We start from the raw sequence: 24210 nt of genomic DNA on the forward strand, positions 1-24210 counted from the left end.
CTTCGCTTTCTGATGACATGAAACACAGTCTAATGAGGCAGTCTCTGGCTTCAGAACTGAGAATGGACAGAGTGGTATTTACTGACACATATTAAGCAAGCATTACCAGTGTTCTGCCAGCAGAAAGAGAACAAAACTGTAGTTCTGCAAACTTGGATCCACATCTGACAACCAAGCATGACTTGTAAAGAACAACTAACTACAAAGAGGCTGTGTCATGGTTCAGTCTGAACACACGCACACATGCTTTTTTAAAAAGCTACAACACTATTTGATTTGTTTTTATAGCCTATCAGTTATCAGCGGTGCCCAGCATTCTATGTAGAGCTGAAAAATGGCTTTCCTGTTAAAGTAACTTTTTAAGTTCTCAGAGAGACAGATCTACTGCATGAAAACATGATTCTCAGATTTCTTTGACCAGTCAAAATAAAGAAAATAAGAATAGCACAGCAATGTTGGGTTATTCTATTCAGGCTTTCTAGCGTGGTAAGTAAAGTATCAGCCTTGTTGTGGCACCACTAGGACCTCATCATTACTGTCACTTCACCCACCAGTGCTCCCATTCATTATTTTTCCCTTAAAAACTGACCAAAATAAAACAAAGACAACTGTTCAGATATCCTCCGCAGGATGTGCCTTCAGCAGTGGAGTTTTCTGGACTAGCACATAATATGACTTCAGGATTTATGAAAGCAACTCCAAAGCACAGGAAAGAGAGTTTTTTAAAATGATGTTCTCCAGTCAGAAAAACAACGCTCAGTGCTATTCCTGTTGTTGCACCTACCTTGTCTTGCTGTATACTCATTGTCTTCGATCAGCCTTGCTAATCCAAAGTCAGCAATCTTGCATATTAGTCCATTCCCCACCAGAATGTTTGCAGACCGCAGATCTCTGTGTATGTAATTCATTCGTTCAATATATGCCATTCCTGCAGCCACCTATGTAAAACACAATCAGGTGCATTTTAAAAGGAACTCAAACATCTGTGAGCTTTGAAACATGCACACGTAAGTGCTCAACACTCTGAACACAGACCTGAGCTGCCATGTCCACTAAGTTTGGTAGCTTCAAAGCTCTTCCTTCTCCATCTTTTAAGAAATCTAGCAAGCTCCCTGTAAATGCAGAGATGACACAATACAGAAATGTTAGGGAAACAATGGCTATTCATCAGGCTGGAGGTGCAACGATATGTGCAATATTAAATACAACGGTGCTTTGAGTTCAAGTGGACAGTCTCAGAAAAAAAAACAAAAGAACACAAAACAAGCAAACAAAAAAACTGGTATTTTAAAATTCTCCTACTGTACTTGTTTCAGCCGGCTGTAAGATTGGCTTGCAGAAGTCTATGTCACTATCTAAAGAAAACTGTAGGGAAAAGAAAGTTGTTTTTAATTTTCCTGATTGTTACTAAGAAAGCTGATTTTTCCTCACATTTCCAGTGCTCTTTGAAACTGCATACTTGCAGCTCTCTAAAGGCCTCAGCTCACTAAAAAGTGTCAGCCTGGTTCCAAGCCTCACAAGCTATGGAAAAAGTCAGATCCTGGCTCAACCTTCTCCAAAAGAAAGGTCAGCTTGAAGCCTGGTAAGTCTAAATGTGCTAGCATTAAGAGACTAATTTTCCTTAGAAAATTAGTAACCACACTATTTGTAGCCACCCTTCTCTAGGCAACAAACAACTAGCTGTGGCACAAACTATGAATTTTAGAAGACCACTATGCAAAACTAGAGAAGACCAAACAGGTCAAATGGAAGTGATTTTAGCAAAAGCAATATGCACATAACTTCCACGTGAGAAGGAAAGCAAGGAGGCTCCCTGTAGCTTTTAAAAATCTGCAGCTTCACAATCTTTTACTTAAACAGAGAAGTGTGGCAGTCTCCTTTAAACAAGCTCAGTGAACTGGTTTAACAAATAAGGGGAAAGGAAAGATGATTAGGCCTTTTCCCCTGATAAATCCTGAGCTTCAAGCTCAGAACCAAACATAAAATGGCACAGTAAAAACTAGTAAACTAAGCCAAAATAAACCATGTATTTCAGAAGACTTTGCAAAGTTGTTTTTTTAAAAGGAAAAAGCACATGCTTGTCATTGAGACATATGATTAAAATGTGAGTTAGTCAGTGCTTGGATGCCCCTGAGGAGGGAGGTGGGCAGGCACCTGCCAGGAAAATAAAAATCAACTCCAAACAGACTGAAAAAATGTACTGAAAATTTCAGTGTATTCTCCAATGTACAATGAAACTTCCCTGTGAGAACTTAGGTTTCCTATTTGGTTTCTTTGCTTTTCCAAAACAAGCAGATTTTTTGCTCTGCTCTCAGCACCCCTGCTGGAGATCTGATGGAGCTAAACGTTTTCTTTTTCTCATTTTACTACATTGTTACCAGTTAAGTAGCCTAAAGAAAAAGAGAAGAGAGGAGGTGGAAGGGAAGGGGAAGGAGAAGTGGAAGGAGAACAGGAAAGTGAAAAGAATCTAGCACATATTTTCTTAAAGTGTTTCTTGCTATGCAGTTGAATGACAGCTCTCCTGAAGCCAGAAGTGAATTCAGCTTTGTGTTCACCCTTTCCTTCCTCACACACTGTTCAGGCATCACACTGCACCTCCCTCTGAGCTTCATAAACAAAATGTATTGCAATCAATGGCAGCAGCTCTAGCTTCACCTTTGCTCATGTACTCTGTGACAATATAGATGGGTTCTTCAGACACCACAGCATAAAGCTGGACCAGTTTGTCATGTTTTAGCTTCTTCATGATTTGGGCTTCCTCCAAGAATGATTCTGGAGACATAGTGCCAGGCTTCAGAGTCTTGATAGCCACTTTAGTATTTCCATTCCACGTACCTAAAAGCACAGACACATAGTAAGATTGAACAGCTTCTATTCATTTTTCTGACCGATACCTAATGTAACAGAGGAGTAAGCTGGCAAGGACACAATATTACTTTTGCAAGTGTGGTTTCATATTTTGCCTTTGCATTTGTTTTCCTCCCATGCCTCCCTCAAGTCTTTTCTGGTTATAAAAAAAAAAATAATACTCCCATTGGCACTGGGGCATGATCTCTCATGCCTTACTCAGACAATGCCTTCAGTGGTGTCCACTGAAACCTCCTCTGAGTAAGAAACTCGGGATTGCTGAAATCTATCTCCATGCATTTCCCTCCTACCAAGCAATGACTCCAGACAACAACACGGTTCCACTCACAGATTTGGATAACAGAACTGGCCAAAGACAGAACTTTCCATTTGCAAGACATTTTAACTTTTTTTTTTTTTTCTGAATTACAGGAAAAAAATATATATAAGAAAAATTCCCAAGCAACAAATTCTGAATCGATTTCATTTCAGAAACACGGGCCTGTTTCCAAACCAAAATGAGTCTTTGTTCTTCTCCACCTAACTCCTGGAAGCCCAGCAGCTGCTGACTGAAAACGCAGAAGCTCCTGCTCCCTTCACCCCACCTCCCAGATCCTCTGCAGCATCTCACAGCAGGCAGCAGGGCTGCAGACACGCCAGAGCTGCTCCCAGGGGCTGGGTGCTCCTTGAGCCTCACACCAGCCCTGGGACAGGGAGAGCCAAAAAGATGTATAGGCCAGAAGTGCTGGGGTGCAGTGCCATGGTGTGGGGGCATGGAAGGGCAAGCACCTGGCTCTGGACCCCAGAAGCCTGCACAAGGCCCTGAATAGAGCCGGGATCTCCTTGGAGGGCAGGACAGATAGCAAAGAAAAGTAGATCTGGTAGTTTCTGGGCCATGCTTCCCAGAAGCTTGCTTCAGAGGCAAGGCTGACCAGGATCTGAACTACCAGGAGCCTGCCAAGAGGGCTGCAGCCACCAGCCCCAGAGGTGCAGGATCCCCAGCAGCTTGCTCTGTCAGCTGGCAGAAGTCCAGGTGTGTCAGCTATGTGTTTTCATGCAGTCTTTTGGAGCTGACAGACATGCACAGAACTATGCCTGTTCAGAAAAATTCTTGGCTCTCTTTGCTGATAAATTCACTAACACAGTCCTATAGTAACAGGAGCCAAATGGAATAGAAGCAATGGTAAATGCTTCTTAAGAATGGTAAATGCTAATTTAAAAATATCATTAAAAATATTTCTTTTTTAATGCAGCTACAAGCAGGCCAGACTTTCCTCATCAGTTCTCTACACAGCACTACGACAGTGCATCTTTCAGTCTGGATCTCAAAGATTCCATATAGAATGTGATCTGGTGATGGGGAGCTGCTGTTTCACGAGGCAGGAGAACAACACTATGTGACTTCAGATATTAATAGCACTGGGTAAAATCTACTCCTCTCCACACGAGCATGAAAATAGCAGAAGATGTACACAGTACTTTGAATATTTGGGCTAAAATATAGTTAATGTGTGTTTGTTAAAAGCACACCAACAGTTACTGGCTCAGCCTCTGTACAGGAGCAGACTAATACAAAACACCTCGATTGAGCTTTTGCAGCCTGCCAGGGCATAAATGAGCTAGGCTGCTTTCTGTGCAGTTAGCTCTCAGCTGCTGTCTCACCTAGTCAAGGCAGGGGAGAAGAGGTGGGGGAGCTGCTCTGAATGCTGCTTTTCATTTTCTCGACCACTCATGCAGCAACACACTGTGTTGCTTGAGGAGGGTTTGAGATGTGTATTAGCCAAAAGAGTGCAGTGCAAGTTTGGTTTTTTACTTCTGCCAGCCCACTGCCAAGCGCTGTGACCACTACTAATGCCAGAGTAAAGCCCTGAGCACCGCAGGCAGGCTCCGGAGCTCCTGGTTTCACCCAGTCCTTCAAAGCACAGCTGAAGCAAGGGGTTGCTTCAGTAGCGCTAATGCGCAAGCTAGGAAGGATGCAGCTTTACCTTCTGATTTCAAGCAGAGCTGCCAAAATCTTTTCCAGTGAGATGAAGCATGTCCTGTAGGGAAACACTGAGACACAGACCTGCAGAGCAGTCTCTGTCACTTGCAGAAGTGCCACCAGTTATACAAACTGTGGTGGAAACCGAGCCTCATGGAAACAAGGGTTTTCATTACTGACATTAAAAACTAGGATTTTACCTGGTGTGTTCACGAGATTAACTGTATTTGTTTGTTTTGTCTTGAAAAAAAACCCCTGAGCTTCATTCTATTACCACGAAATGCTTTCAGTAGTTGTATTTTAAATATTTTTCCAAACGTATTCAGTTGTTAAAAAAAGAAAATTAAATAAAAGGGGTTAACTTATTCTCCCATCCAGATTTCAATTTGAATTGTTACATTTTCTTGTTTTGTTTTGATATTTTCATAAAAAATTAGCTAACTTTCATTAGCAGAGACCTTCATCTGAACTCCTCCTGCAAGTGGTTAGCTATTACTTAATGCATTTTTTAATCCATTTTTACGGTGTTATTATGTTCCAATTCAGTAATACTTCATGGCTGTTAACATATTTTTACTATACATTAAGAAAAATAATGTCACAACTGTCATAACATTTTTCCCATTTCTGACAGATATTTGGTATTGGTACTTGGCACTTTATTTCTCATCGTTGATTTTTTCTAAATTGCATTTGCTGCTTTAGCTTATTTTAACAGTTTAAGATCTATGGCACATAAAAGGTGACCACTAAGTATTGACATCAACTTGAAAGTCTAACAGGTATTTAAGATGGAAAACAAGAAACTGAAACTGCAGTTATCTGGGGATGCTAATATAAAATGTAGTTGGCTGTGTTTTTTTTTCTTTTTGTTTTTTTTTTTTTTCAATAGGTCAACTGCATTCTATAAATTTCAGAGACTTGCTGCCACGCTCTTTGCTGTAGTCTTGAAACGGAAAACAGCTGCAAGAGCCCAGGAGAGCCCACTGGTTATTTTGGTTTTACATTCTTTGTGTCACTGCAACAAAAAGAATGACCACACTCCTCCACTAGTGTGACTGTGAAGTAAAGAAGCAACAAATGGTGATTCTTCATTTGAATGAAATATTCTAAGATGCTACACAGAGTGCAATTTGGCACAAAAATTGAGCCCACCTCTCATTAAACGGCCACTATATTGTGTTTCAATGCTACGGCTATAATAAGATTTATATATTTTTTTAATTACTATTGTTTTGTAGTCCCTAAAAGAATGCGGCCCACGGAGAGGGGAGTATTAAGTAAAGCTGGCAAATGGGCAGAAAACAATGTCAGTGGATTTGGAAAATGTCAGTATTTCTGGACTTCAAAGTGTGGGTTCAGCTGGGCTGGGCAAGTCTTGACACTATTGTCCCTGGTCTCTATATCGAGTTACAGGCTTCTGTGATGCAGACACAAATTTCAAAACAATTAATGAAGTGGATGCATGGGAAAGCTAGCTTGAAAGTATTAGCTTGCTGATACTTTGCTTTAAAATTGGAAGAGGGGATGGAAGCATTTGCAGGGCTTGACCCCATCAATGCTAGAACATACGAGGAAAGAAAAACATCAACGTGTGAGATTAATTTCTGGTTAGCCATTCTGCTTCACAAGTTTACCATCACTTCTGTTTTAAAACCTGACACCTGTAGAGCCAGTAAAATAAAATCAGTGCAAGTAACAAAATTTAAAGCCCTAAAGTCTCATATCAGTGTGTGTGTAAATGAAAGGAATTTCCACAAAGATTACTGCATTTAGGTCTGAGTGACATAAACCAATATTTCATGCTACTCTGATCTTTCAGCTTTAAGATTTCTACTTGAAATGCTTATTTCAGCCAAGAGGGCCTTAAAAGATCCATCCAAAGCAAAATATATTCTCTGCCTTACCACGCCACACTTCAGCGAAACAGCCCTGACCAAGCTTCTGTTCCAGAAATAATGAATCACGTGCAACTTCCCATGCATCTTTAGCCAATCCAACAGTTTGTGGGGTATTATTCGTAGCAATCACAGTTAAGTTAAAACACAAACCATCAGCTTTCTCTATAGGAGAGGAAATTAATAAAAAAAACACACTTATAATCCAAAATTATGCATGCATTGAGAAAGATGGAAGGTGACTTTCAGTGCCGCATTAAAGTTCATTTGCAAACACTGATTTTTGGATACTGAAGGCAAAAAATTTCTTGTTAGCTTGCAGAAAAAGGCTCATTGATATAATTAGTAGATTGCTATGTGGACCATGATCTATTAGTAAGAGGCTGGTAATTTGTCAAAATTGAAGCCTTCCAAAGAAACACAAAATTTCAGTTTTCTTTCGCCATCAATTGAAGTGAGAGTTCAAGATTGAAGAATTTCAAAGCTAAAGACACTATTCCAAAGGCATCTCTCCTAACAATTTGAGCTTTGTATGTCCTACACTTCACCTTCCATCTTGCAATCCCCACACAAAGAGCTATTTTAGAATAATTATTTTGCTCCATACCCATCCATACTTCCCCAAACTGCCCATTTCCCAGTCTCTTGATCAACTGTAGGGATTCTCGTGGAATTTCCCAGACATCTTTGGTTTTGACAGACAGATCAGTAAGCCTTGGCATTCCTTTATGACAGGGGACTACTAAGCGGCAGCAAAGACCTGCAGCTCTCTCTGATGGAGCCAGAAGTGAAGCCAACAGCAAAGAAGAGGAAAGAAAAAAAAGTGTGACATGAAACAAAAACAGTAAGCATAAAAACAATGCTACTCACAACAGCTGTTAGTTGCATACCACAAAGCATCCTGGAAGATTAGAAATTGAACACTGAAACATATTCATTTGAGACAGAACAGGAAATATTTTAGTTTCTGCTTCCACGGCCTGCCTTTGAAGGTGACCATCAATGGTTTCTCTTGCGGATTCAGGACTTCCCTTTTCCCACAGTGCTGATTTAAGATAGCTTTGTAGAGTAACTAGTATAGTATAGAACAGTATCACTTCTTAAAAAATCAATAATTCACAAACTGGCTTGTTCCTGAACTGAGGAAAAGAAATACAGAAAATATTCATTTTTTTTCTGAGAATCATATCAATGAAAATTTGCCATATTTTTTGCAGTATTTTTAAGTGTATCTTCTGAAAAAGTATTTCCTACATCCTGTTCTGTGTGAAGATACTTTTCTAGGTATTCTCCGGAACTCTCTTCCTCTCATTCTTTGTTAAGCAGACTTTTATTTGTGTGTGTGACCAGTCCTGCATTGTTTGGAGCAGATTCATTATACTTATTTCTTGCAAAGCTTCATGGAAGACTGAACTATGACAAAAGTAAAAAAATATTTTTGCCGGAGAAAAAACATTTATATATATATGTTTGTGTATATATATGTATGTATATACATATGTAAGGCCATATTGTTGTGTAGTATACTATGTGGCACAAAATAGACTATGATACAAAGCTGGCAGAGCAGCATGTATATTAAAACATGTACAGCAGAGCAGGACAGTAGGGGTTACTGATATTGTATTTCACACACAAATCTAATCTTTATTCTCCTGTACAGTATTTCTTTCTGGGCAGGTGGAAAGCTTGTTTCAGCACCGTAGGTTGGGCAATCACCAAAACACCAAGCTCTACCTCAGCCTGGATGTTGTGGGATAGTGCGTAAGTTCCTACAGACACCCTGATCTGTATCCAGATGGCAATGACCACGTAACAGGGAAGATGAACTGATCAACTGGAATGTCTTATTCCAAGACAATTCCAATAGAATATTAAGGTAGAGGTGACTCAAAAATACAGACAGTATCTATCTAGAAGGCTTTTTTCTGAGTTTGGGTAGATGCAGAAAGGAATTAGAGGTTTTCAAGACCCCCTTTTTCTTTAATTGAAAAAAAATCCCAAACCAACAACAAACTTGGCATGTTGGCCAACCTGTAAGCCTGGACTGCATGAACAAGAACAATACTTATCTTTGAAAGGCTTACAGTTAGGGAATGCTCCAAGTACAAGTGTGCTGTTACTAGACTTCAGCCTGACGTCAGGACACCCTGGTGGTCTCAATATTTTTTGGCCTGGAAATCTGATCTTTGAAAGCCCAGACACTGCAGGTAATTATACCATCCAGGTAAGAAGAGGCTGGGATTAAGTCTGGATAATGAGGCTACTTGGCAACGTAATGGGAGTGCAATGTGGAGACAGTTGGGCTGTGTCTGGGCAAAGCTACAATTGGTACTTCCAGCTCCTGACAAAGAACAGCCTGCACAAGGCCAGGCTGCACACTGTCCATCTGGATAGTCTGTCTAGACGGCAGGGGTTGTCCAGTGGTGATAGGATGAAGGCTGAAGGGGAGAGCGCAGAGTATACCAGTCCTACTGTGGAGGCACTGATGTATAGCCTCAGCAGTGGTTCTTCAGGAACCAGGATTATCTTTACAGAGTCACTTGGGCAATGTTGAATGCTCCCTCAAAATAAATCTAGGCACTCACAAGTCTACCTTGCTGAACCCAGAGTGCTGAGCAGGCAGTTAGAGGCAGCGTTTATGTTTCAAGTGAGCTGGGGCTGCGCATGGGTTACATGGGGGCAGCAAGTGAAACCTCTGGGAGGTGTATCTGTACTACACCCCTGTGAGCTACCCTGCATGGATCACACTGATCATGTATCTGTGCTGCACAGAAATAACCGCTTCCAGATCTCTGCAGCCCGTGCATCTGTGTGTGGGAAATACACGATCCAAATAATTTGAACACAGACAACTAAAAGTTGACATATACTAGAGTTTGTATGGGGTGGTTGAGAAGTGTCAGTTTTAATTTGTATTTCTATATATTGTTAAGCTTAGTTTAATGTAGAGTCACCAGAAACAAGTAGAAATTCTCCCAGGCAGCATACACCCATCAGAAACTGGGTGGAGAAGACAGCCAGATGTCTAGCATAAATAGCATAAGAATACAGCAGACAGAATACAAAGAATACAGAAAAAAAAACATCCCACAAAGAAGTTGATTTCCCAAGTAAAATTTATGAGAAGCTTTTGAGCAGTGAGCATTGGGGGTCACCTTTCATTATTATGAAAAGCTAAAGTAAGGAAATACAAAAATAATTTTAAATAAAAAACTTCTGCTTCAAAAATGACCAAGCTAAGAAACATGACAACCTTCTATGTAAGAATCAGTGCGCTTATAAAGAAGTTTGGGGATTTTTAAGTTGTAGCTATTGTACACCAATTCCCAATGACAGCAGGATGCACATTTGGATTGAACAGTTTATATGACATTTTAGTCAAAGGAACTGGAAAAAAAAAAAAAGAAAAAAGAAAGAGACTGGTGGGTGGACACAAAGAGTATGAATAAAGAGACACTCAACTTGCCATATTTATTTTTAAAAGTAGACCAATTAAGATTTAAATGGTGACACTCGGCACATTGAACAGAAATTCAATGGGAAAATTTCAGTCAGGTAGTACACACAAAACTTTCAGTCATTACATTAAGTGACTGAATTCCACAATGCAATTTCCCATTTATTTATTATGAGTGCTGCGTTGCAAAAAGGTCCATATAGCTCTTGCCTGTCCACAGGGAATTCATGCTTTGAGATATGCAAGTCAAATTCACTAATTCTGTTTGCTCAGAAAAAGGAGAATGGACAAAACCTTTACCTCAGCAGAGTGCTAGCTTTTGAAAGTTCAGCCACTTTTCAGTAGGCTGTGAACAGTGCTCAAAACCACTTATAACTGTAATGGGAAAGGGATAATGGAAGATGCATTACAAGCAGAAGACATAGCTCAAACGACTCTACAGGGCATCTCACACATCCCTCAGCTCAGCAGCAAACACTTGTTTTAAAGTAACTAAGAGTGCTATGTGTTATCTGGAAAGTTACCTGAATAATGCTGAACCAGCTGTTGAAGAGTTTCAAATTGTGCCCGAGTTGTGATATAATATCCACCATTGTCAAGTTTACGAATCTTGTAATGTTTGACATGATCTCCTTTCATATCATCCCAGTCACGAATAGACAGGGAATAGGCACCTGTTGCAAGGAAAGGAGAAAAAAATAAGTAGCTTTTAGACACAAATTTTGGATTGCTGATCATCTTTTATAAAAGGATCAAAAATGCCTCTTGTACTCTGAAAAAGAACTGAAAAAGAAATTCCAGCCTTCACACAGTGTCCCTTTTGTGCTCTTCTAGAAAGAAGTCAGGCCTTCCATGCAAATGAAAACTCATATTTTAACATTTAGGTTGTTATATTGACTTTTCCCATTTAAGTGCCAGGTTACACTGCAAATACCGTCCTTTAGGTAAATGCCAGTAGGTGGTAAATGTCAAGATTTTCATAGGAAGCACTGACAGTGACTTTATATACAGGAAGTGTTGTTACCCAGGTGGATCTCAAACACTGCATAACAATACTTTGCACATCACAGCCTTAAGAAGGTTGCACTACACTAACACTGTGCACTAAAAGATCTTCAAGAATTGCACATTTCACTTCCCAAATCCAGATGCCCAAAGACAGGGGAAGTGCCATGTGAAATGCCCCAGAACATCGCACTTGGTAGCAGTTTATCCACGTTTGTCCATTCCATACAGACACCCTGCAGGCACTTCAAAAGGCTCTAAGTGCTCATAGCCAGGGAAAGGAACCTCAGTTTAGGGGCTGGATTTGCTTTTAGGCGTAGCAGGAGCTGTTTGCAGGTGTGCTCTGGGCTTGATTTACATACTCCCAGCAAAGGTGCTATTCAGGCAGCTGAATCCCAGCCCAGTTTCCATGACTGCTACAGCTCTGTAGATATTGAGGCAGGTTTGAACAAGAAGTGCCTGCAGTTACGGGCAACTGAACTGAACCCCAGCTCCCACTTACTGTAAGGGGAGCTGGGCCAGCAGCATGGGTATCTGCATGTTCCAGTGTTTTAATAGACTTTGGTCCATGGACTGTCCTATTCTGGGTAACAGTGACACCCATATGTTGTTTCTCAACAGTTCCAAAGACAAAGCCACACTTTACAGCCTAATACAGTTTTCTGTATTAGGCAAAAACAACGCTATTTCAAATATAGTGAAGAAGCAACATCTCCTACTCAGCGCTCAGATGGATACTGTGTTTACTCAAAGGTAAATCAGGGATCAGAATAAAAATATAGAGGTAGATGGCAGCTGCAGAGGTCTTAGGAAAGTCCTTCTGAAGCTTGGGCTGCTTGTACAGGTCATCATTGCAGCTGAGGGCAGGGAAGGAAAATCATCAGTAGACAATTCTGGATACCCTGAAAGATAGAATGATTTCCTGCAGGTCCGATGGCACTGACTGCTGCTTATCCAAATCACAGTACTTCTCAATGCATATGACAGATTCACATTCTCTAGAATCACCTCCAGAGAAATAGTTTTTAAAAGTTCCTGTAATTACATGGATGAGATTCCTAATAAAAAAATATCTTCCTTGGATGTCTCCCCAAGAGGAAGTTTTATGGGATTCTAAAATCATTCTCACCACATTAAACTGCAAGAAGTCACACTGGTAAATGGCTCACCAGTGAATGCAGCTGCAGTAGGGAACAAAACTCCACTCTGACTCCAAAGACGTCTCAAATTCTCTGCTGTTTATCCTCTAAACAGGAGGAAAGAGACAGCACTTACAGAGATGATTCTGTTCTATGTGAATGGGAAATCCTAAGAGAAGTGGCAGGAATCTTATTTCTAAGTGTAGAAAAATACCTTCTGTTTAGGTTATTTTTCTGAAGAGATTCTCCCACTGAGTAAGTACATTACTCCAAGCTAGGAGTTCAAAGCTTTTGGGAGATTTGCAAGCTTATTTTGTGCATGCTTTGCACCAACACTGCTACTTATGCACTGTCAGCCTACTGTCAAAATCTTACAGGCAGTGTTCTCCACTTCTGCATTTGTGAGTTTTCATCCACAAATACAGCAGCAGCTGTATTTTCTTAGTCACACTCTCTGTCTATCTGGCTGCTCTTTTAGATTCTTTAGGAAAAAGTAAACAATCTTTGGCTCCAGGTCTGCAACTAGATCTGCGTGGGTGGCCCTCTGCGGACCTCCGCTGACCTCAGATCAAATTGCATGACTGGTGATTTAATTCAAATTTGGACAAAACCAAGAACCAAGGTGGAGTTTATTATTCACTTATTTAGACTATTGATTATTTAGACTATTATTATCAGCTGATAGATTAAAGTATAAATGATATGCATAGTAAAAATATGGCTAGAAATACGTTACAATATATCACACTAATTAACTTTTAAAAAAAAACGAACCTAAAGCCAGACAGTATTCAAGGGTAGAGATTGAAACCAGGTGAAGGATTATACGGACAAGAGCTGATGAATTATCTGGGTAGTGAGGCACTGAGGGAGACAGAAAGTCAACTCTGATTTATTTTGGAAGTAAGGAGAGAAGGCGATCATGATGAAGGGAGGTTAAATTTATGCTGAAGTCAACCATGATGATACTTTTAACATGATTCTGATTAATTTTATTTTGTTATAATTTAAAGCAGAAGGGACAAGTCTAGGTCACCAAACAATTCCTGTCTGAAGCCCATGATGACTAGCTGGGGCATGGCACTTTGAGAAGACTTACTGGAGAATGTGCCATGCACTCCTCCCAGCTGATTTTTTTTCTCCCGTTAACAATAAGCTTTCTTTTTTCTCTTTTAAGAACATATGCTCCACAAAGATGAGAAGGGAAACAGGCATGACAATAAATATCCATGCTGTGTTTCTTCCAGTAGCTGAAGATGTAGAAAGCCTTAAGCCTTAATGCAGAGAAATTCAGGTATAAGCTGATATTCTGCTATAAGCCCAGCCATGATGGATGGATTACTTCATTTACTCAGTGCTTTTGTGCCTCACTAAAAGCTCTAGGAAAAATCCTGACTTAGATACGTAAGCAGTTTCGCAAAACGTATCCCCTATCACTGTGTAAATAAAGTCAAAACAGACTAAACTGATAACATGGTTTAGAGAAGCAATGCTGTGTGTGTTTTTAGGATCCATGCCTGTATTAGAGAAGTCTTCAACTCAGCACAGAGTGGAATGAAGCCCTGCTCCTCACATACACAACAACAACTGCTGTTGAAAACAGACAGGTGGAGGTTATTTGCAGAAAAAGAGCAACTTAGATCATGTTTTGGTTCTAGTGCCTCCCTGCTGCATAAGGAATGGTGAAGCTGTGGAGTGGCAGGATGGGACATCAGCCGCCTGAAACAACAGCCTGTTTTGTATCATTAACAGTCCTCAGCATTAGGTATTATGAAGGAGTTCAGTGACTGCAGGAGGCAAAATGCTAAAACTGACACCTTTAGGTGACAGAATGCAGCACCTGAAGCTAGGTCAGACAGAGAAGAGGGCGAAGTGGTGCTTCCTCAAGTCCTTTTCCAGCTGTGACTCCAACTGCCTTGCATGCTAACACTAGCTGATGAACTGTGCTCAGATCAAAGCACTGACAACTCAGTGTTTTAATTACATGAGCCATTGTTAGACTTCAGAACTTAATTCTAGTGACTTATGCTTTCCACAGCTGCTGGTTAATTGAGAAATGGCCAAGTTTTTTTTTCAGTTAGTCGCATGTTTTCTCCTCAATGGTTGTATGAGTTAGAGAGATCTTTCCATACATTGGAAATTTTGAAGATGTTGACGGGCCTCACAAACGAAATGTAAAAACAATGATAACACCCACCAAGAAAACAGGAACACCTCTAGTATTTTTAGAGGAGAGGAGGAGAGCACATCCTTCCACTTGAATTCATCAGAATGCATACAGTTCATTACTTTCTGAATGTATTAATTAGAAATATTCGGGTATTATTTAAATTAGAAGGTATTATTAAAAGTTAGAAGGTATTAGAAGGCTAGAAGGTATTATTAAATTATCAGGTATTATTAAATTAGAAATATTCAGGTATTCCTGCTGTTTATCTATAGATTTAATACTGCTGCATCTTCTTTCTTTCTTCTTTTCCTCCCCTCCCAGGGGTTCAGCAATTTAATGGGAGAATGATTACAACAAATCCTGATCTTCCCAAAATAATAATCAGTACCTTCCTCCCTCATGCACTGTGCCTTACATCTTGTGGCCAAGAAGATGCAGACATTCTGCTTGTTTTGAAGGAAGCAATAATTTTCCCCAGACTACACTGCTGAATCCCATCATCTATTCCTAGTCTGTCTGTTCCCTGGCTCTGTCTGGACCTGACTTTGGACACCAGGAGCCCTTTTTCCTGAAGTCCCACAGCAATGTTCTGAGGGACCTGTGTCCACCCAACATCATTGTGGAGGGGGCCAGAGAGGCAGCACGACATTCAGAGTGCAGCAGCAGAGCACCTGCCTGAGCATGACTTAAACTGCAGGTGCCATGGGTTTAACTTGGCATGAGATGTTCTTGGGTTGCTCTCTGCTTCAAGCACTCACTCCATAACTTGGGAATTTTCCAGACATCTAATTCCCTAGCATACATACTTGCAACATGACATTTTCTTTTAGCACCGGACACAGTATTTGACAAACTCAGCATGATTTTTTTCCCCTCAGATGTCTTCACATTCATAGTCAGAAAAACTTTGGCCAGCTTACCTTTGGTAGTTTCACTTTCCCGGATCAGGAAGGTACCTCTTGGGTTTCCAAATGACAACAGCTGCCTCTCAGCATCTTTTCGGCCAAGTTTGCCAAAGTACCACCTTATGGAAAGATTGGAAATAGTAAGAGAAATGCTACATAGGGTTACTAGTTAGTGTCACAGAGCTCAGACACGGTAGATTATTTGTGGATACCATAATTACTCAAGAGCATTCAACCACCATAGTCGTAATGCGTCGTACTTTCATTGTGGTGGGGCAGTAAAGAGACAGATCTGTGGAGGAGGTGCTGCATATGTTGTGCAATAGCATTAAGCCTATAATGAGCACATGCTGAGAATACTTGTTCAGTGTCTTATGACAAAGGCCAGATTTGGATAAACAGTAAGACTTGGTGTGGGGAAGGAATGGGCAAGGAAGAAATCAGAAAAATGCACTGCTGCTGAAGAACTGTATTTTTATAGATATTTCTATAAACTACATATTTGACTTACAAAGTGACAGTTCAGCATTCAATATTTTTTGCACAGTGCAGCTATAAAACCTCAGCAGAAGGACCAATTGTAACCATTTTACTGTGGTTCTATAAGACTTTCACAGTTTCAATACCTTTTTCCTTCCTGCCACAATTAATTGGTAGTTTTTCTGGTTTTTTTGTTTGTTTGTTTGTTTATTTGTTCTTTGGTGGTTTGTTTTTTTTTTTTCTTTTTTTTGGTTGGTAGGTTGGTTGGTTGGAGTTTCACAAACAATTAAGACAAAGCTGTTCCAGATGATGATACTTGGTATCCTTATAACTCAGTTATCAGAAAAATGTCAGTGGGCTACAGAAAAAGTAACCAAGGGTACAGACTGCAGTAGCACAACAGTAGAATCTATGGCCTTCTGCAGAACTGATTCAGATGACATATAAATGCCCACAAACCATGCTTTGTGCCACTGCCATATGCAGACTCATGAGATACTCGAACATACCTTTGACACTGGAAATAATATGGATACACACATCACTCTATTTTTTGCATATAAATGTCTCATTATGCTGCCTACTGTATGCTTAGTAGGCTTTCAACATTTTGGAAGGTATTTGTTGATAAAATGTTTAAGAGATAGTCTGCACACTAATTGACTTCAAACATTTTTTGCAAATTGTTTCAGGAAAAGTGAGGGCATATTTCTCTTGAAATTAGTCGACACTTGAATAAAGGAAACAGACCAGCATTCCTTAAGGTTTTCTTTCTTTGTTTTGACATTGAAAAAACACTGAGCTTGTGCTTCTTTTGTTACTAATTACCTAATTACTTATCAGTGCAGTCAAGAACTGAAATAAAAATAATGTAAGGCATTTGAAAAATCACTGCAATCCATCAAAACAAGCTCAAATCCCCTTCTAAAACAGCACTAATGGGTCTTTATGGTGAAAAGAAAACATACTCCTCTGCTTGGATGGAATCGACCGGAGCCACATAATTACTGGGAATGTAACCAGTTTCGCCTGTTGTCAGGGACCGAGCCTCCCACCAGTCTCCTTCCCTGCAGAAAGAAAGGTGAGGAAAAGTGAGGGAGAGACAGAGCTGTAGGGTCAGTGATCTGACTGCTAACAGAACTGGCAGGTGGTAGAACTCTTAGCAGCTCCTCAGTGTCAGGGTGTACTTTGGAGAGAGCTGCGTGCATATCAACCACAAAAATCTACATATTTCTTTGCACCTATTATTATTTCAGCAGTGATTAGTAATGCAGCCTTCTGAATAGAGCATAATGGCAGGTTTGGTTATGGTTGAATTTGGACTAGAGTATTGAAAACTGTCTCCATAGCAATTATTCTAATACAGACCCTTGAGAGAGCTTATAGGAAAACTGCCAAATAGAACTCTGTCATATCCACTGCTGATTCTAACATGGCATTCAAACTTCCACAAGCATAATCCATCTGAAACTCCAAGACATCCAAAAACGTCTATCAGCATGGAATTTTAGACTGTCCTTAGAGATAACGCTTCATCCTTTAGGTTCCTTCTCTTGGTCACTTAGTGGAGATATCTTAAAACAAACTGTGTGTACAGTCAGATACAGAACTGTCCTTCAGACACTGCACATTGTTGTAGAACTCACAGCTTTAACAGATGTTTATTGCTTAGCATTTTACAGGATGCAATGATTAGGAATTTAGCACTTATTATTTAGTTCTCAGCACTAGATTCACTAATATCTAACTCTCACTGCTAGAAACAAACATTCTCTTTTCTATTTTTGGACTGCTTAGAAACTAATTCTCAGTTTCTCTCTCTGTCACTAATTGAAACATAATCAGAATTTATCAAACTTGGACAGAAAATTCAGCCTCTTCAGTAAGCAAGCAGTCACAGAAATCACACTGACTGAGCTATTAGAAGTAGGCGGGAAAGGCTGTGTGAAGGTGGGCTCTTACTTTACATTTTCAACTCCACTTTCTCTAACAGCTTGAAAGAATATGGAAAACAACAAGAAAACAGTTGTGATGGATCAAAAAATAATGGTTCCATTTCTACAGCTCAGGAAGTGAATAAGAACTAACTTCTAGATGCTGGCAGCTGTCACCATTTTGATACATATTATGTGCATTAGCTTGTCAGACAAATGGCCCTGTTTATGTTCCTAGCTTTTCCAGCTGAAGTGCTAACACTACTACCATATGCTGCTGTAGATGATTTCTGAGAGATTATGCCATATGATGGTTGATAAACAGTCCAGCTCCTTCACAGCAGTTAGAAACAGCCGGCAGAACTGTACCATTATCACCAGCTCACGCTTCTTTTCCTTACTGCACAGACAGTCCACTAGATGGAGGTATCTCATCGTATCTAGGGAGGGAAAAAGACATGCCCTACATCAGAACAAGAACACCCCTCTCTGCTTTGGCAGGGAAACCTAAAATCTCTCAAAACACTGCCAGAAAGGAGGAAGAATACTATCTTTTTTTTTCACAGCTTCTAATTTTAGACACCTACCTGACAAGCCCAGGTTAGGATAAGAATACTCAATGGAGCTAGTCAGAGCACGGCGTGCAGGAGTGGCAGTGGAGATGGTGATAGTGGGGTGTTTCTGGGCTCTGAAGTCAGCCTCTGCTCCAAACCACTCCAGAAATGCACCATTCCTGACACTAAAGTGCAGGGGTACCCTCTGTATGCCTCTGTTCAGGTCTTGCTGACCTGAACTTTTCACCCAAAGCACAAATCAAATTTCATTTGATCAGTCTTACGAAAAACCCGACCCCTATAAAAATTCCTGAAAAACTGGTTTAGTGCACTTCTGTGCTTCTTGGTTGCAAGCAGCAGTGGCAGACTCTAAAGAAATGGGCTGCTTTCATGTTTTTTTCTGATAGAAGTGAAGAGATGAAGCATTCTCACAGAAAAGCTGTCCTCTGGAGATTCCCAGCCTTGCTGTCAGTACTCCAGAGGAGTGTTTAGGTCCAGTGGTTATAAGCAGAGTAGGCTGAGCTGGGCATCTAAATCCCTACAGGAAAGTCAGTAGATGCTTGATTTTTTTTCTTTTTTCCTTTTTTTCTCTTAAGTAACCTTCCTCCAGGCACTAAGTACTTGCATCAAAATGCCTGCACTGCAACGACCTGCATTCTCTCTGTCCCACTGACTCCAAGTGTCATTGCATCACAAGTCCCTGTGAGCACCCCCTACTTTCATCAACTGGTACGTGTAAAGAATTTATAATGCATGCATTATCTGCTCATTTCAAGTTAAGGCACAGTTCACATAACATTGGGAAAGCAGCAGGCAACATGAAAAAAAAGGGATAATAGGTTAAAAAAGATTTTTTTCCAACAGGTAATTTAAAAGTAGAGAGCTTTTTAAACTGCTCCTCTCTCTACAAGTTGTAACTGAAGTTTCTGTGCTTTCATCTACATCAAAGCTCTTCAGCTCCGTGGCTTCATGAAATATTCCACAGAATTACCTGATTTAAAATTATTTTTTTTTAAGTTTAATTCACATTGAACCAACTCCAACCTTGGAGTTGTTCTATTAAAATGAACAGGAGCTGCACCAGGGGTGAACTTGCCTCACTGTCACACAGTATAAGAAATAAAAATGAGAAAAATATCAAAAAGCCTCTAAAAACTGGTGGTTAACCCATTTCTGCCTATACATGGTAGCAATATTGAATGTAATACTTAGCCTTCAAATTTAAGTTCTGAGCCAAAAATTACAAGATGTTCTGATATAGGTCAATAGCACAGTAATTTTCAGATGTTATTTTTAAATTGCTTTGGGATTTTTTTTTCCTCTGGACAGTTAATAAAATTAATTTTAAGTCGATGATTTCCAGGATGAAAATGTGGCTTTCATGTGAAATGCAACTGTGCCGTGATGCATTTTCATTTTACTTACTAGCAAGCTCAGATTATATCACCTACTTTAAAAGAACGATGACTTTTAAACCTATGTTGACATGCAAGTCTGTGCAATTTCTCCTTTGTGAATTGGTTTTTAGCTTGTTCCTGTGCAGACACTTGCATCAGCTTGTAGAAAGTGCTCGTACAAGTCTTGTAGAATTTCTGTTACTTCTGGTAAAGCTCAGAACTGGTACTCTCAGTTCTGAATGTGTAACAAATGTTTGTTTTTGAAGTAAAGCTGCATGTGGTTGAGTTTTTGTTTCTCTAAAATAAAACGCTTTAAAAGCAAAGGCAAGTAAATAAGCGGAATAAAATCCTTACATATCTTGAATATCCAACATTGTATTTTACAAATAATGTAGGAAGACAAATAATTGTCAACATTGTAAATTTCAAAATATTAAAAAGCATATTTCCAAGCCTAAAACTTACGAGCTGTTAAGAATTTGAAATTTTTCTCCTTTGTGAAAACTTAAGTCATCTTCTGTCCTTGCTTCATAGTCATAAAGCGCCACAAAAAGAGTTACACCTGAAGAGGAAGATAAGTGAGTTACATTCCATCACCAAAATCAGAAGGGAAAGGAGCCTCAGGAGGCCAGGTAGCTAAGCCAAATGTAAGCCATTTCAAGTGTTGAGGAGCAAAATAAACTGAAGCCTCTTGCTATCACCTCTTGCTAATCCTCATGTTTTTTATGCAGCCAGTGGGCATACCATCTCCTTCAGTTTGTAGAGTTAGCAGTCCTCTTGGTTTGGTGGCCACACACAATGCAATCATTTCAAATAGGCAAGGGGGTTTTGAAGAGAGTGTAGACATTTCTACATGAAAAATTTCTTATTAACCGCTTGAAGTGGCTTAGACCACACTTTCCATTCCCTGATAGAGGGATGAAGTAGTCAGTTGGACATGTATACATAATTTCTCATCCCCTAAGTGAACTACCATCTGCAAGCCTGTGAGGTAGTGATGAAGAACCAGCTCCACTCCAAGTTCAATCTTTGCAGTAATTAATGAGGTAACTTTTCCCCAAAGCATGCCAAGACAGCTGTGACCCTGGCATGATAGTGTGATTGATACTTAACAAGTGCACCAAAGCAAGACTTTGAAACTCACCCGTTCCTCCTCTTGTACGCAGCGTCCCTGTATGAGAGGAGGAATTGACTCCACCAAACACTGTCAGTCCTTGGCCTCCTGTGGCATGGAAGTTGTTGTAGTTTGGAATTGAAGTCACACCAAAGCTTGGATAGTGCTGTGGCGTGGGATCTGTGCCATAGCGGTAGCCTGAGCTTTGTGTTAAACTCCCATCCCTCTCGTCAGTCAGTTTTGTTGCCTCTTTGTCCTTACATTGCACACAGCCCATTATCTAAAATCCTATGGGAGGAAGGAGAAAGAGAGGTATTAGCACACTTATGAGCACAGGTATCCTTCATAATTACTTATGATGAGGATCAAATTAAGTTCACTACTCAAAAGCTGATTTTTGAAAACGAACAAACCCAACGAACTGCTTGAAAATAAATAGCAATCTTCTGGGTAAGCTCACAACACGTTCTTCCTTACCAGGGCCAGAGAAGGAGGCCCTACCTTTTCCTATAGCAGCCTCAGATCTCTGACCAGCTGTTACAACTGCCTGCACAGAGGCAATAGGAGAAAGCAAGCTCTCTTTCTTGCCCTTTGCATCAGGACAGAACAACCAGAAGACAAAGACACAAGCCAAAAAGTACAGCTAGAGCTGTTCAGGTCTGCCTCCAGAGCAAGGCACTTAACTCACTGTTCACTTCTGACACTGCCAACCATGCAAGAGCTCCCTTCATGTAAAGGCAGTGTGGCCTTTTTTTCTTTGCTGGAACTCTATGTACTAGACAGAAAAGCAGATACAATGAGCCGATAGTTATCACAGCACAGGAAAGCAGGAGTGAACTCATCAGATAGTGCATTTAAAACGAAAGTAATGCTCTTTTATGCGATACTGAACTGAAGGGTAAGACATCTTGATGCCAGATGCTGGGGTAGCTGAAAATATAAATGAGCTAAGAAAGCTGAGAAAGTTGTGGAGGAGTTAACATGGTATATGAAGACAGCCTCAAAGCCCAGGTCTTTGACGTGGGGAAAATGAGAATGTACACTTTGGAAAAATTTGCTCTACATTTTTTAATTCTTGTAATCTCATATTCAGCATCCTCATGGGGCACTACCAAGGCCTGGGGTAATAATCTCTTGTAGTGTTAATTGCAGACAAGTTAAGAGCCTACTTCTGTGCAGGTAGAGGGAAACAGAGGATGAACCACCACATTTAGACTCAGCCCTCAGAGGTCAGCTCTGTTACCTGGTGTTAATTTTCTTGTTTTCTGATGTAAGTTGTGATGTTGAATTCACATATTCATGCTACTGAATACCTTGCTATTGATGCTAGCTGAATCTTGGCACAAAATCAAGGTTTCTGAAGTTGAGGATGATGATCTACGGAATCAGATACCCATCTGCATGGACCCTTAATCTGAACAGGTGCAGTGAATCTTACATGTAGCTTGGCACAGTGCTCTAGACACTAGCACTGCAAAGAAAAAGCAGTGACAACAGAAAAAATCTTCAAAAAAAATTGAATTCCTAGGCATACTTTCTCCAGAATATATAAGTAGGCAGGCAGAAAATGCACAGCACAGAGAAAAAAAAGTATAGCAAAGCACATTTTTCTCCCCTTATTTCTTTTCACATTTCAGCCAATATCCGTCACTTAGAGTAAATAAAAAGCATATCCTTTTTCAAATATCCTCATTTTTCTGGTAGCTGCCAGGCTGGCTATTTTGTATGCTTTACCCCAACATCAACACAGGAAATTAGTTTTGACAAAGTCCTGGGATTCAGAAAAAGCATATTCTTCTGCTGCTAACACTTGAAAAATTATGCAGTAGCTCCCTGTTGTCTGTGACATTTCAGAGACACCTAGATACCCTCTCCTTAAGTCTAACCTGCCTTCTGTTGAAGGGTATTTTCCACAGTTTGAAGATACTGTCAGTTATTCCGCAAGCCTCTTCAGGAAAAGCAATCTTCATTTTAATATATTTCCCTGAGCTATATTGCTTGCAGTTAGCACACATCTACTACCTTTCAACCCTAGCTCAATTTGAAGGCGCCCTTTTCACCTTTCTACATTTCTCTGAGACATACTGATCACTCCTCAGTTGTTCTCACCAAATCTTTAGAGCTGGGGCTGGAGATACAGAGTTTTGTGCTGGGGCTTGAGGTTGTCCATCCCTGGGACTGGCAGTGACCCCAGGGGATCCCACAGAGACCACAGTGGGTGAAAAGGTGTCCAAGTCATCTTTCATAGTATCACAGAATAGTTTGAGTTGGAAAGCACCTTAAAGATCCTCTAGTTCCAAACCCCCTGCTGTGAACAGAGCTGCTAACCAGCAGATCAAAGCCCCACCCAACCTGGCCTTGAAAGCCCCCAGGGATGGGCCATTCACAGCTTCTCTGGGCAGCCTGTGCCAATGCCTCACCATCCTCTGAGTGAAGATTTTTTTCCTTGTATCTAACCTAAATCTACTCTCTTATTTCATGTCCTATCACTATGAGTGCCCTTGTAAAAAGTCTCTCTCCAGCTTTCCTGTAGGCCACAATGAGGTCTCCCTGGAGCCTTCTCAGAGCTGAACAAACCCAGCTCCCTCAGCCTTTCCTCATAAGTGAGGTGCTCCAGCCCTCTGAGTATCTTAGTAGTCCTCCTCCGGACTCACTCCAACAGCTCCACATCTTGTGCTGTGGGTCCCAGGCTTGGATGCAATAGTGCCAGTGGTCTCTCATAAGCAGAGCAGAAGGGGCAATCACCTAACTGATCTGCTGGCCATACTTCCTTTGGTGCAGCTCAGGCCACAGTTGGCCTTCTGGGTTGCAAGCACACATTGACAACTCATGTTGAGCTTCTTATGAACCAACACTCCCAAGTCCTTCTTAGAGCTGCCCTCAATCTGTTCTCTGTCTAGACTGTACTTGTGCTTAGAATTGCTCCAGTCCAGATGCAGAACATATCATTTGGCCTTTTTGAACATCATGAGGTTTGCACAGGCCCACAGGTCCAACTCTCAAGCATGTTCATGTCACCCTGGATTGCATCCTTTCTCTCCTTCTAGTATACCAACTTTGCCACTCAGCTTGGTGTCGTCCATACTTTGTGTGATCAGTGAATAACTCTGTGCTGTTTTTGCCAACCTACAGGTAAAGCTTTCCTGGGTTCTTTTGGATCCTCAGAAATACAAGGAAGCCCAGCAGAATCACAAGGAGAGCAGTGGACCTGCAGGATTAGAGGTTGTTGCAATGCAGTCAGTACAAGGGTAGCCCAGTGCAGTGTGTTGAGTTGGAGGGATGAGTCAGGGACATGCTTCTTGGACCTGAGCACAAGAAGCAAGACT

General features: G+C 40.6%; 1 protein-coding gene across 4 annotated transcripts in view; it reads right to left on the bottom strand.

The window, feature by feature from the left end:
• The window catches only part of FYN (FYN proto-oncogene, Src family tyrosine kinase), a 130084-nt gene that overhangs the window by 19054 nt on the left and 86820 nt on the right, over positions 1-24210 (bottom strand). For 2 of the 4 annotated variants that reach the window (XM_052678628.1, XM_052678636.1), the window contains 9 exons: positions 20915-21172; positions 20236-20332; positions 16854-16952; positions 15421-15524; positions 10711-10860; positions 7334-7498; positions 2656-2835; positions 1036-1112; positions 785-938 (listed from right to left, as the gene is read on the bottom strand). In XM_052678628.1, coding sequence (XP_052534588.1) covers positions 785-938; positions 1036-1112; positions 2656-2835; positions 7334-7498; positions 10711-10860; positions 15421-15524; positions 16854-16952; positions 20236-20332; positions 20915-21161 — 1273 coding nt within the window. In that variant the 5' untranslated portion in view covers positions 21162-21172. Of the gene's footprint in view, positions 1-784; positions 939-1035; positions 1113-2655; positions 2836-6735; positions 6892-7333; positions 7499-10710; positions 10861-15420; positions 15525-16853; positions 16953-20235; positions 20333-20914; positions 21173-24210 lie in introns of all 4 variants that reach the window. The other 2 variants (XM_052678646.1, XM_052678657.1) reach the window with 2 other exon arrangements.

Source organism: Tympanuchus pallidicinctus, unplaced genomic scaffold, assembly GCF_026119805.1.
Source record: "Tympanuchus pallidicinctus isolate F22 unplaced genomic scaffold, pur_lepc_1.0 scaffold1, whole genome shotgun sequence".
Taxonomy (NCBI): domain Eukaryota; kingdom Metazoa; phylum Chordata; class Aves; order Galliformes; family Phasianidae; genus Tympanuchus; species Tympanuchus pallidicinctus.